This window comes from Diadema antillarum, unplaced genomic scaffold (assembly GCF_040938485.1).
Source record: "Diadema antillarum isolate AM-2024a unplaced genomic scaffold, OU_Dant_1.0 seq00000348_RagTag, whole genome shotgun sequence".
In the NCBI taxonomy this organism is placed as follows: domain Eukaryota; kingdom Metazoa; phylum Echinodermata; class Echinoidea; order Diadematoida; family Diadematidae; genus Diadema; species Diadema antillarum.
In genome coordinates this window covers 1,556,186-1,569,361 of record NW_027271358.1, presented here as the reverse complement: position 1 = coordinate 1,569,361, position 13,176 = coordinate 1,556,186, and the positions used below count along the sequence as shown (strand labels likewise).

Here is a 13,176-nt window from a genome sequence, read left to right as displayed (position 1 = left end):
GTCGGTCTCGTGAACCTCTTTTGCGTAATGTCGGTCTCGTGAGCCTTGTATGCGTAGCGTCGGTCTCGTGGACCTTTTAAGTGTAGTGTCGGTCTCGTGGGCTTTGTTTGCTACTGTCGGTCTCATGAGCCTTTTGTGCGTAGTGTCGGTCTCGTGAGCCGTATAACTCCTGGGCTCATTTTACTTGATGTCGAACTCGTGGGCTTTATTTACTCAGTGTCGAACTCGTGGGCTGTATAACTGGTGGGCTGTATGACTTGTGAGCTGTATGACTCGTGGGCTGTATGACTTGTGAGCTGTATAACTTGTGGGCTGTATGACTCGTGGGTGTCGGTCTCGTGACGTGCACCCAGGAGACCGACACCCACAAGTCATACAGCCCACGAGTTACACAGGCCACAGGTCATACAGCCCACGAGTCATACATCGCACAAGAAATACAGCCCACTACTTATATATACAGCCCACGAGTTCGACATAAAGTAGAATACTCTTGAGTAGACCCACGAGTTTTACAACATATGAGTTCAACACCAGGTATATAAAGCCCATGAGTTTGACACTATACGCAAAAAAAAAAGGCTCACGAAACCGACACGACACAAAAATGGTTCACGAGACCAACACTACGCAAACAAAGGCCAGGAGACCGACACTATGCAAAATATGCTCGCTAGACCAACGCATGGCCGTATACGGTACTGGACTCACAGGATGAATAACGCCCTATATAAACTTTTACGCGTGAGTAATTGTAATTGTAATTGTCCCGACAGTGGCATAAGGAAGAAATGAGTGATGGGAAAGGGGAGTTGCTCTAAAGGTGTTACCGTGTTAGTTGTCCTCCCTCACCCCTTGGAATTGTCAATACTTTAATGTGTGTGTGTGTGTGTGTGTGTGTGTGTGTGTTTGTGTAAGTATTCGTGCAAGAATTAATAAAATTCACTAATATTATGCACCCGATCTTTCCACTTCAATTCCAAAAATGCAAAAGCACCCTCGTTTGCGTATAATATTAACTTCTCGACCATTAGGTGTTTTTGTTCCCCCCCCCCTACAAAAAAAAAAAAGAAATCTGCGTACGGACATGCTTATTACAGTCTAGTGGGATCTTTGAAAAAATGTTGCAGCTAGAGGAATTTTAGAGTAAAAGTTGGATACCGCTGAAACTTTTGACATAATTCGAGTATGCCGAGTTATTATTTAAAAAAAAAACGGTTTGCAAGCAAAATCTGAAATAGTGCAAGCCCATCTAATTTGCATAAGAATGACTGCCAAACTATTGCTTTTTTATTTTCGTAGGCTATTGCTGCTCCGAAAGTCTCTACAGAACTGACAAATTAATGTTACTTCAATTGTATAATGAGAAGGTATGGCTGCAGACAAGAAGTTAAAACATTTTCATCCCACAGCATTCATTAACCTGAAAATTATTTGCAAAATATGCAAATTACTAGATTTTATGAAATAGTACTGTAATGTCTTCAATCTGCATTGGCTTGACAAATCAAGACTATGAACAACAACACAAAAAAGGGACACGAAATCTAATAGCACTCAATAGTGAAACAAAAAATTATGACCCTTTCTCATGTACGTAATGAATGAATAATTTTGCCAGTTTTGCATACATTATTTTGTCTAAAGTTTAATTATGATTTAAAACCGTGTCATGGACTGCTGAACAGCTGTAATACGTTAGAAGATAATTTCTTTAGCGATTTTGATAATACAATGTACTACTGTATTCAATCATATATGCATGTCGCAGCCACATATACAATTGAGCGACCTATATACGCAAGGTACCCTACCGTGCCTGTACAGATGCAATGAGGGCCTTTTTAACAATCTCGCGCTCGACAAAGTGAGGAAGACACCCATACCAGCAGTATGTTATGTTCCCCTTTTATTTAATGCAACACCATGTACAGATACATACTTGTATTTGACATATAGATGGCGCTGTTTATCCTGTAGCTCTCGTCGGTCTTCTATGCCTAGTATCGGTCTCGTGGTCCTTCTTTGCCTAGTGTCGCTCTCGTGAACATCTTTTGCGTAGTGTTATGAGTTCTTTTTAGTTTTTGCGTAGTGACGGTCTCGTTAGCGTGTTTTTTTTTTTTTCGCAGTGTCAAATTCTATTTGCCTAGCGTTGAACTCGTGGGCTGTATGACTCATTGACCTATTTTCAATGTCGGTCTCGTGGCCGTATGACTCGTGGGTGTCGGTCTCGTAGGACAACACCTTAGCTTTCGTTACGTTAAACTGTGGCACGCTTCGCACCACGCCTCGGCGTGGTGCGGAGCGTGCCTCAGTTTAGCGTAACGAGTAGGAAGCGTGCCACGCAGAGGACCGGCGCGCCGGTCCTCTGCGTGGCACGCTTCCTACTCGGTCTAGGACGGCACGATTCGCTTTGGAAGCGTTCAGTCACCAGTCCTCCCACGCTTTTAAATTTGAGACTGAAACCATTGTATATTGGCCATGCCTTATGATTATGAAATAGGTGGTATAAGCATCTTCTTGCTGCCCCGACATTTTTTATGTCAGGCATCATTCTAATTAGATTAGAGCTGGAATAAAATAATCAAGTTGATTATGGCAGTAAAAAAGAAAGCGATGAAGAAAGCAGTGAACCGATCGAAAGTGATGATTCTTATGATTAAGACGATGATATTGATTAACAATTGTTTCTCCCTACTAAAAATCTCTCTCAAATTGAAGCAGATCTGATGTTAACCCGGAGATCACACATTTTATATCTATACATGTGCATGTCGACTAGTTCATCGAGGAAATGCGAAGGATTATGTCATCACGGAGGACTCGCCTACATGAGGCGTGCTCTGCTGTTGGTTCACGCAAACTCGACTACTCTAACCCTTCCGATGTGCGAGACGTCACCGAACACCGAGGGAATCTGGACTCCATGCTTTTCAATGACAAATTCAGATTCATTTCAGCTGTTATCTTTAAGGTAAGGGTGATATGGCAGTAGAGTAAATTTCTAAAATGAAAGACGAAGAAGACGAGGAAATCATATTAGAAGTGCAGCAGATGACAGCACAATATACAAGGACAAATCGTAGTGCGCAGTTAGTAGATACGATATGGTTAGTCATATACTCATCTTTTAGGAGCAACCTCGCCCGAAAAAGGAATTCCTCGAGTCAACCCAAAAGTACATACTGCCATAGCTAATAAAATCAAACCAAGCAGGTTAATTAAATACAGTAAACTGAGTGAAACAGTTGTTTTTGTCCCTTCTTCCTCCATGGTAACTCCTTGATTAATTGTTTTGTTTGAAATGAAATGATCTTTTTACATATATAGTTCCATGTAGCCCTACATGTAAACAAAGTCTTAAATTGAATGCGCTAGTTGAATATGTACAGGCCTACCCTTTAGCAATGTGCTATATCAGCTTGAATGCCCTATGTCAAATTCTAATGCTCATTCTGCATTTATGGCTTGCTATGGGGATTTACACACGCAAGCGAGGGAGCTCAATGACGAGCGGGATGGTGGTGGTGGTGGGGGGGGGGGTATAAGGGTTATCCCCCTCCCACACTAGGGCGCTTTTGCTAATTTTACAATTGATATTCAACGATCTCTGGCACACGCCTTTGTTGGAAAATTTATAACAAAAAAAAAACAGTAACAAAGGATGTTTTGCAAATCTAAAGAAGGTTACATGTGCCAAATTTAAAATCAAATGCTCTAAAATGGATTGAGTAAGCCTCTTCTAAAAAAAATGATACGGTTGTATAAACAATGCTAATACCATGGCAACGCATTGCCCGACACTGACGAAAATGTGTCTTGCACATGTACTAGGTGTTACAAAAACATTTCCCACTTTTGATCCCTATTACATCAAAAACTATATACCGGGTGTCCCAAAAAAAAACAACGGAACGGTGGATTTTTAGTACCTTGCGTTCTAAAAGTGATATTTTTTTGACATCATTAGAAAGAGCATCTTCCGCAGAAGACCATGACACCAAAATCATTAAATTTGGTTGAAAGCTTTTTATTCTACGCCAATTTCTGTAAATGCAGTCATTTTCAATTTTTTGCGACTTATGAGATAATAATTTGAGTGCGACCCGCGTTCCATACGGTGAATTGTGCACGCTCGTTGATCCATGTCAACAAAAGATAACGCTTTCATATTGGGAACGCGCGAGCACACACACACACACACACTGTTTTTCTTGGCCCGTGACCAATGTGAAAGCTGTATCTTTTGTTGACATGGATCACCGAGCTTAAACAATATTCACCGTATGGATCGCGTGTCGCACTCAAATTATTATCTCATTAAGTCGCAAAAATCCGGCGAAATTTGACAATGACTGCATTTTCAGAAATTGGCGTAGAATAAAAAGTACTGAACCAAATTAAATGATTTGGGTATCATAGTCTTCTGCGGAAGATGCTTTTTCTCATGATGTCAAAAGATATACAACTTTTAGACCGCAGGGTACTGAAAATCCACCGTTCCGCTTTTTTGGGACACCCGGTATTATAACACTGACATTGATATGAGCAATAGCTAAATAGTGTACAATTTTGTTAGAGTTACATGTATTTGAAAATGATACCATAAATCAGTTTCATTAAATTCAAGATTTATTTTGAAGTTAGGTTTCAGATTTCGCTGTTTTCAAACCTCTGTACAAAATTTTAATTTTGCACAGGGGTCAGTTGGTGTGTATTTGCTGTGTGGTTAACACCCTGACAATGGTCCTTTACAATGGCCAGGATTGGATTGCTCTATGGTACAAAAACATTTCCCACTTTTGATCCCTATTACATCAAAAAATATATATTATAACACTGACATTGATATGAGCAATAGCTGGATAGTGTACAATTTCGTTAGAGTTACATGTATTTAAAAATGATACCATAAATCAGTTTCATTAAATTCAAGATTTATTTTGAAGTTAGGTTTCAGATTTCGCTGTTTTCAAACCTCTGTACAAAATTTTAATTTTGCACAGGGGTCAGTTTGTGTGTATGTGGTGTGTGGTTAACACCCTGACAATGGTCCTTTACAATGGCCAGGATTGGATTGCTCTATTAGGCCTACATATTCACAAGAAGTTACACTGTCACAGCTAGTCTTCATTCATCCTGACTGTAGTATATGCAAACACATGAAAACATATGCTGCAGGCCCCAGTCACATATAAACACGGATCCTCAAGGATCTACACGATGATCCGGGGAGTTCCGGGATAGTTTCGACCTCGATGCAGTGTCGACGAGCGTTGATATGACTGTAAACACGGTATCAACGCGACAGTTACACGGATAAGACGGGAAGAGAGCGGCGTCTACACGGACCAACACGGCATCTACATGGATCAATACGGCAGCTACACGGCAGCCACACGGACCATTTCGGGTTGCTCTACCAACACGGCAGTCCCCGGATGACGCCGGATGTTTTTGACCTCCAAATGTTGCCGTGTTGGCCTCCCGGATGTCCAAGGACGCCCAAAGCGTCAACGCGGATCTCTCCCCGGATCACCCCGGATCACATAGACATGCCGCAGTCACATAGATATGCCGGATCACCCCAGATTTGATCAGAGGTGATCCGAGGAGAGATCCGTGTTGACTCCTTGGGCATCCTTGGACATCCGGGAGGCCAACACGGCAACTTGGATGTCAAAAACATCCGGCGTCATCCGGGGACTGCTGTATTGGCCGAGCAATCCGGGATGGTCCGTGTGGCTGCCGTGTAGCTGCCGTGTTGATCCGTGTAGATGCCGTGTTTGTCCGTTTAGACGCCGCGCTCTTCCGGCCTTATCCGTGTAGCTGCCGTGTTGATACCGTGTGTACAGTCCTATCAACGCTCGTCGACGCTCCATTGAGGTCGAAGCTACCCCGGAACTTCCCAGATCATCGTGTAGATCTTTGAGGATCCGTGTTTATATGTGACTGATGGGGCTTTATTTTTTTTTTCCTGTGCATGCATTTTACCCTTTACCATGAATTCAGACTAGCAGTGCCCAGGACAATCCATCATGAATTATTAATGAAGCATTCATGTGCCTTGCAGCAAGAGTCTAGAAGCCTAGTCAGTAGAGCTCTGAAAAGGTGGTATTCGTGGTATTCATGTTTATTGTTCAGCGTCATTGTAAGTACACACTCACATACACATCATTGGTTCTTGTGTAAATTTCAATTTGTACAGAGGGTTCAAATTTGACCAAAATCTAGATCTTAACTTTAAAATTGATCATGAGTTTAACGAAACTGATTCATGCTCTCATATTCAAATTACCTCCAACTAAATTGTACACTATTCAGCTATTACTCATATCAGTGACAGTGTTATCTGATGTATAGTTTTCGAACTATTAAGGATCAAAAGTGGGAAATGTTTCTTGTAACACCTTGTACATACTGCCAACATGTATGACAAATTTAAACTCAATCGTTCAGAAATTGAAAAAGATTGATCAGCAAAATTTGCAACAGACCGACCAACCAACAGACTACATGAGGATCCCCCTCATATTTACTAGTACTTTAACATTTTGAATATCTTTTTTTATTTATTTTTATTTTTTTTATTTTTTATTTTTTATTTTTTATTCTATTTTATTTTTTTTTTGGGGGGGGGGGGGGTGCTGTAATAAAAAGTTCTATGAAACGAAAGAGATTTCAGGAGTACATATCTGAACATGTCGTGATTATGCACTCAGTCCCGAGGCAGAGTAAGACATCTGAGCAACATCAATGAAACTTTTTTTTTTTTTTTTTTTTTTTTTTTTTTTTTTTTTGCAAATAAAGCCCCGTTTTTACAGAGCCTCACAAATTACAGTTGCCGCTATAAGTGCCCGGGCATTTTTTAACCCTACCTCTTAAAACGGGTCTCGCAATATGTTGCTCGGACTTTACCAGGTTACCGCGGTAACTTTTGCCAAATTTTACCTTAGCCAGCTAGGGTAATTACCCCGACATTACCTCGACAACCCTTCTCTGTTAAATTTAAAACATTCTCGCAGTAACATTCTTCTGATACATTCAACACACATGCGCAATAGTGTAAACATGGAGCGACTAGTTTAGTAGCTCCATGGTCCAAACGGAATGACACACCGCTCGACGATAACGTGCATGGATTGATACCGCACCCTTCGCGCTTGAACAGGTAGGTCTTGTAGGTTGTTTGGAACCTACCTGGAGAAGGTTTTCGTTGTGTATCTCTTAAAACGGAACCCCTCGTTCTCTTTTGCGGTTTTCATTGCACGAGGCGAGGAATTTTGTTCCCCGGACGTTGTCATTACGTCGTCGGGGTAAGGTCTGTTAAAACAGGGCTGATGTCTGTAAGTTGCTATAATGTTAAGGACAATTAAAAGTTTAATTGCCTCTCATATCATTAATCGGACACTTAAAAAGTGACAGAAAATGTAACAACTTTTGTCATTTGGACTGAAATCTTTCCTTTAATTTCATAGCTGGAAGGTGATTAGGTAAACTGAGGTTCTACCTTTTGTAGGTAAATGTGTTTTCAGAAACAAGATCTACCAAAAAAAAAAAAACCCTACCAAACTGCAAAAAAAAAATAAGACAAACATGTCTGCTCTTAGATATCTATCACACTCTCCCCATCGTTCGACTTACAAACTGCGCTCTCCAATGGATACCACGGTCCTCCAGATACCAAGTGCAAAAACTCAGGCTGATGAGAGTAGTTTCTCATTTTGTGAACCATCAGCATGGAATACTAAACCCGGTCAAAGGAACTCCGGTCATCACCCTTACTATCAATTTTCAAAGACCTCATCATTGAGAAGATGTTATTATGTTTTTAGCATTGATAAGTTGGATGGGAAATGCGCTGTACAAAAGTCTGTGTATTGATAGTATCATTATTGTAAAAATAATCAAGGGGGAGACGTCCCCCCCCCCCCGTATCGCCGCTTATGAGTAGAATAACCAAGTCGTAAATGATGTACCTCCAATGTGAGTTGTTCATGACAGTGCCCTCGATAGGCAATCATAGGGCAGGGGTACTATTTAAGGGCACTCTTTGCAATCATCGTCTTTCTATTCAGTATGATAAAAATGAGATTTCTGTGAGGCCCTGAAGAGCTCAGGGGAGCGTCAATCTCCGCTACTCTTGTTGAGATGCCATCCATATAATATCACTTTTACTGTCTATAATGCGACTGCCTGTTTCCTTTTATTAGAAATTCAGTGATTCGGCACATATTTTCACGATGAATTACTAGCACTTTATTGCCCTCTCATAACACCTTTATCCATGCGGTTACTGTATTTGTATTTATTTCGTGCATAATAAGTAATAGTTTTTATATCCAATAATTCATTCCATACAGTGTGGTTCTTCAAACTGGAGGAGATTCCTGATGTCCATGGCGGAAAAACAGGGAAGAATCACCAACCTTCCGCCTCAGCTGGCACGCAAACAGTACAAGCCAAAGGCACCTCTTTCATTTTTCTCGAAGAACCAAGTGCACGAACTAACTTTTCGACTGCGGCATTACACAAAAATTGTAACCGTCCGACACCCGCTGATACGCTTCTTATCAGGATACCGTGATAAATTCATCGAACATACTGACAAATTTCGCAAGGACATCCCAGCAAAGATACTTGAAGCTCGGTCTGGGAAAGTCGGTGCAAGACATGTAACGTTTCCAGAATTTGCAGGGTTTGTCACAAAAAACAACTGGACCCGGGGAACCGACCCACACTGGACTCCTCAGTATATACGTAGCCGACCTTGTGAACATGATTATGACATCATAGTCAAACTAGAAACCTCCCAAGATGACATGGCTTTCCTTCAGCATGAACTGGGTATTGAGAAATTCGGGACATACCAAAAGGAATACGAAGATCGGCATCGAGTCTCAAATGACAAAAAACTGATAGTATCGTTTTATCACCAATTAACAGAAGAACTATTTCATAAAGTCTGTGATTATTACAGTCTAGATTTTATGCTTTTCGGATACTACCGACCGAAATCTATAGCAGATGTGGAGAAGATATTCGATGATTTCGCTTGACAGAAGTTTCGAGTTGATGCGAATTGACACCCGACTTCGTTTGATATAAGTGTTTCAATGAATATCATACACTGTGAGAGAAGATAACATAATGTATAGCTAAGATTTCAGTGCAAAAGAAACACGTGATTTAATATCGAGCGATTGTGATACAAGTCCAAACTTGGATGAATTCCTTACTCCCTAAAAAAAAGCAAGCCAAATCACTGACGTCACTATTCAAACTGATAAATCTCGTATGCCACGATGTATCCAATCCAAGTATCTGTGACATACAACAACAATGGCCCTTTATGGTCAAAGTCATTTGCATACAATGATAATGCCAGTTGATATTTTTGTCATTTTTTTTCAGACGAAGGAAAAAATAAGAATAGATAATATTAAAATGCTTTCGAAAGGTGGAATAAAATGATTGTGTCAAACCAGATGCACAGATCTGCACTGATAAACATCAAATGTAAGTGTTTTTGCATCATGAGCATTTGACATCTGACCCTTAGAACAAACAGTTTACTCAAAGATTTCTGCATTGTCTTCTTCCCCTGCTACGATTCTTTTTCATATACTGAGCAGAAACCTCCGAAAATTTTATTTTCGCATTCCATCGTTTCATCATCTTTGAGTAATGAGAGTAGGGGTGTTTTCTGCGTGCATTGATCTGGGCATAGGCATGGAGCTGCAACCACTTAGTTGATCTATAGGTGGGGAGTTATACACTGTCTTCAGAATATTACGTTAAATTGTGACAGTGAGTTCAACTGAGTTCTCAATTGGGACTGGACCATTACTGCTGAAATTTGTCTTGAAAAAAGAGACCACAGTGTATTGTGATATCATTGGTCATGTCTCAAAGCGGATAGCTCCATCCATAAAAATATTTCATTCTCCACTTTTAATAGTCAAACCCATTTAAGTGATCCCGTTTCAGAGGTAGGCATGATAGAATATCACTGGGATGTACGATATATCACAATGGAGAATTTGATATGCATGGTGAAGACGAATAGAAACTCACAAGAGATACACACAGAAAAAAGTATTCCCTAATAAAAAGGGGTAAATTTTCAACGAAAAGGTTTTGAGCTCAATAATATGGTCGGGGTATATTTTACCCTTATTTACTGACTTCTGTGTGAAGATGAGAACGATCAGAATGATATTTTACGTCATGATGAATGAGCACACATTTAAGACAAAGTTGTCACTTTTTAAAAGTCACAGGAGTAATTTTTATGTTTTCGGGTTGTCCTTCCTTCTGTCCGTCCGTCCGTCCATCCGTCCTTAATCAATTTCGTGGACAGCGTATCTAAAAATCCGTGTGAGGTATCCTCATGAAGCTTGGCATGTATATGTCTTTTAACTTTTTGGTGCACATGCTAAAGGTCAAATGATCAAAATTTTACAATTTCCCCCATATCTATGCAATGCCTTCAGGTTTTTTCTTGGAACTTAGTGTATACAATGAACTACCCAGAATAAATTCTCCAGAGAGAGTTTCGCGCCATTAGCTCAAAGGTCAAAGGTCAAGCGAAAATGTCACTTTTTCTCCATATCTCGGAAATGGTTCAAGGTATCTCCATGGAACTCAGTACATATGCATGTACTGACAAGCAGTGGCTACCTAGGGAATTGGGGTGATGGAGTTAAAGGTCAGGACAAGGTCAATGTCAACTCCTCAAAATTTCACTGTTCCCCTCATATATCTATGTATGCAATGCCTGCAGGGTTTTTCTTGAAACTTAGTGTAAACATGAATTACCCAATAGAGACTCTCTGGGAAAAAAAAAATTGCCAGAAGATCAAAGGTCACAAGGTCAATGGTCAAGTGAAAATGCTAAATTTCGCTTCTTCCTCCACATCTCAAAAGTAGCTCAAGGTATCGTCATGAAACTAAGAACATATTTACACATGTTCTGCCCGACAGTGATTCTCTTGGGAATTTTAGGGTCATATGGTCAAAGGTCAAGGGTCAAAGGCCAGGTTAAAGTGCTAACATTTTACTATATTTGATACTGAAAATACATTTTTTTTTTCATATCTTGAAAATTACTCAATGCATAAACTTAAAAAAAGGGTCAAAAGTCCATCAAAAATCCTCAAGTCTTCCAACACCTGCTTTCTTTGATAGAAATTTAGCCATTCACAATGAAACCTAGTTTAAGGTAAGAGAACATCTAACACATCTGTGACAAACATTGTTATAACGTACCATAGACCTATTGGGAGAATAGCGACATTTCGAGTTGGAGGTATGGAAAAAAGAAACAAAAATCTATCCTCTGACCCCCTCTCAACTACCCTGACACTTTTAATTTTTCTGTTACGGTTAGGTGAGATTAGATTTAGGGGAAGATGTCAATGTCTAATCCACATATAACTTCCAAATTGACATTAGATATCAATTGTTACCAATAACTAACAGCGTATAATTTTGTGTGAACATGAAGAAGGAGTCGTTGTGTAGTGGTTGAAAGAAAACACTATCAATGGAGCAAGAAAAGCCAAAACGTATTAACTGTTGATAATGCATAAGAGGGTCAAAATGTGGTTAATAAAACAACTACAGCAAATAAACAGTCATCAGAAGCAAAATGTTTCACCGACCCCTCAGTCAAGACTTTTGTGACTTTTAAAAAGTGATTGTTTTCCAAACTGATGAAATTCTTCCATCCAGTTGTTTTTTATTGCAACTGATTGACAAATTGTCCTCCATCGACGTAAAAATATACTTAATTAATTAGTGTTTAGTAGTAGACATAAAACTATCAGCATATTACTTTTATACAATTATTCAACTCATAATGTATGCATCATTATCCTTTCCTGCATCATCACTATTACATCATCGACATTAAACAATAATCAGAAAGTCACCTGTTTCAACACTAACTTCACTAGGGCACACTTACATACAAAAATAAAGAGGGGATATAACAAAACATCCCCCAAACACACCGCTTTTCATTTGCCTAAATCGACAATAAAAACAAAAATGACACCCAAATAAACCAATTTCTAAATTGTAAATCTCACGCCAAGCAATCTCTCACTTGCATATCCCCATTTGAGATTATATGTTACATAATATAAGGTTTGTTAACCTTATAACATTTATACTTATCACCTTCACGAAATACCAAAACTTATCCGGCATCTTAAAGTAAAACACCGTGATATGAGTTTAATTTCACAATTGTTCAACCCCGAGAAAAATCATTTGATATACCAAACAGCAATGTGAATCCAATACTTATCAGGAATATAGCATGAATACACAAAAACTATACTCGTAAAAACTTATCTGATTACTCTGGCATTATAAAATAATAATGGAACCCATAGCAGGACAAAGGAGCTATGTACCCGGTCAATGTCATACTGTTGTCATTCAAGTTTCTTTTCCGATCATTCAATTTCACGCATTCCACGCTCGCAGCACTGAATCAGCAATCAAATTCAAAATCCGGTCATTTCTTTTCACTATTGGAGCATTCAAATTCATTATTGGAGCATTCAAATTTAAGAGAGGAGCACGCATTTCAGTAATTAGCATTCATATTCACTTTAAGCTGGCGACGGAATCTCGTTGGTCATTCAAATTCGTGAATAAGCAACCCTGTTCCATAGCAAATAACTGCATTCAATTTAAGAGAAGTCCTGAATTTAGTTAGTTTGGGGTCGTGTATGTGTGTCTTTTTCATTTAGCTTTGAATACACAGGGATATATGATGAAGATTATTTATTTTGCAGTATGGGTCCCCCTGTTCATTCTAAAATTTGAACACGGGCTTCACGAGAAGGAATATACAGGCACATTAGGCACTGTATAGGCCTACAGACGAGCATAATAGGGAAGATTGATTGACACCTTCGGAAAAAATTCCGACTACATCGAAACTGATAACATGAACATTGCATACGTTTTGTTTGTTGTTTATAGCTAGGCTTATTGGTTTACTTTGAGGGACTATGTGAGATCAGTGTGTGTCAGTTTGTCTTCAAATTGATGCATTGCCTTTGTGTGGTTAGTGTTGGGGCGTTGTCAGCATGCAGTATCATCAAAGAATATGATTCAATTGTCTTTGTGTTGTTTGGATGCATGCACTGCTTATTG

At 39.5% G+C, this 13,176-nt stretch overlaps 1 protein-coding gene across 1 annotated transcript; it reads left to right on the top strand.

The window, feature by feature from the left end:
* Positions 1–2,806: 2,806 nt before the first annotated feature.
* On the top strand, positions 2,807–9,059 carry LOC139731039 (carbohydrate sulfotransferase 14-like). Its single transcript, XM_071641921.1, has 2 exons — positions 2,807–2,974; positions 8,364–9,059. Exons 1-2 carry the CDS (start codon positions 2,807–2,809, stop codon positions 9,057–9,059), a joined length of 864 nt encoding a protein of 287 aa, XP_071498022.1.
* The last annotated feature ends 4,117 nt before the right edge of the window (positions 9,060–13,176 follow it).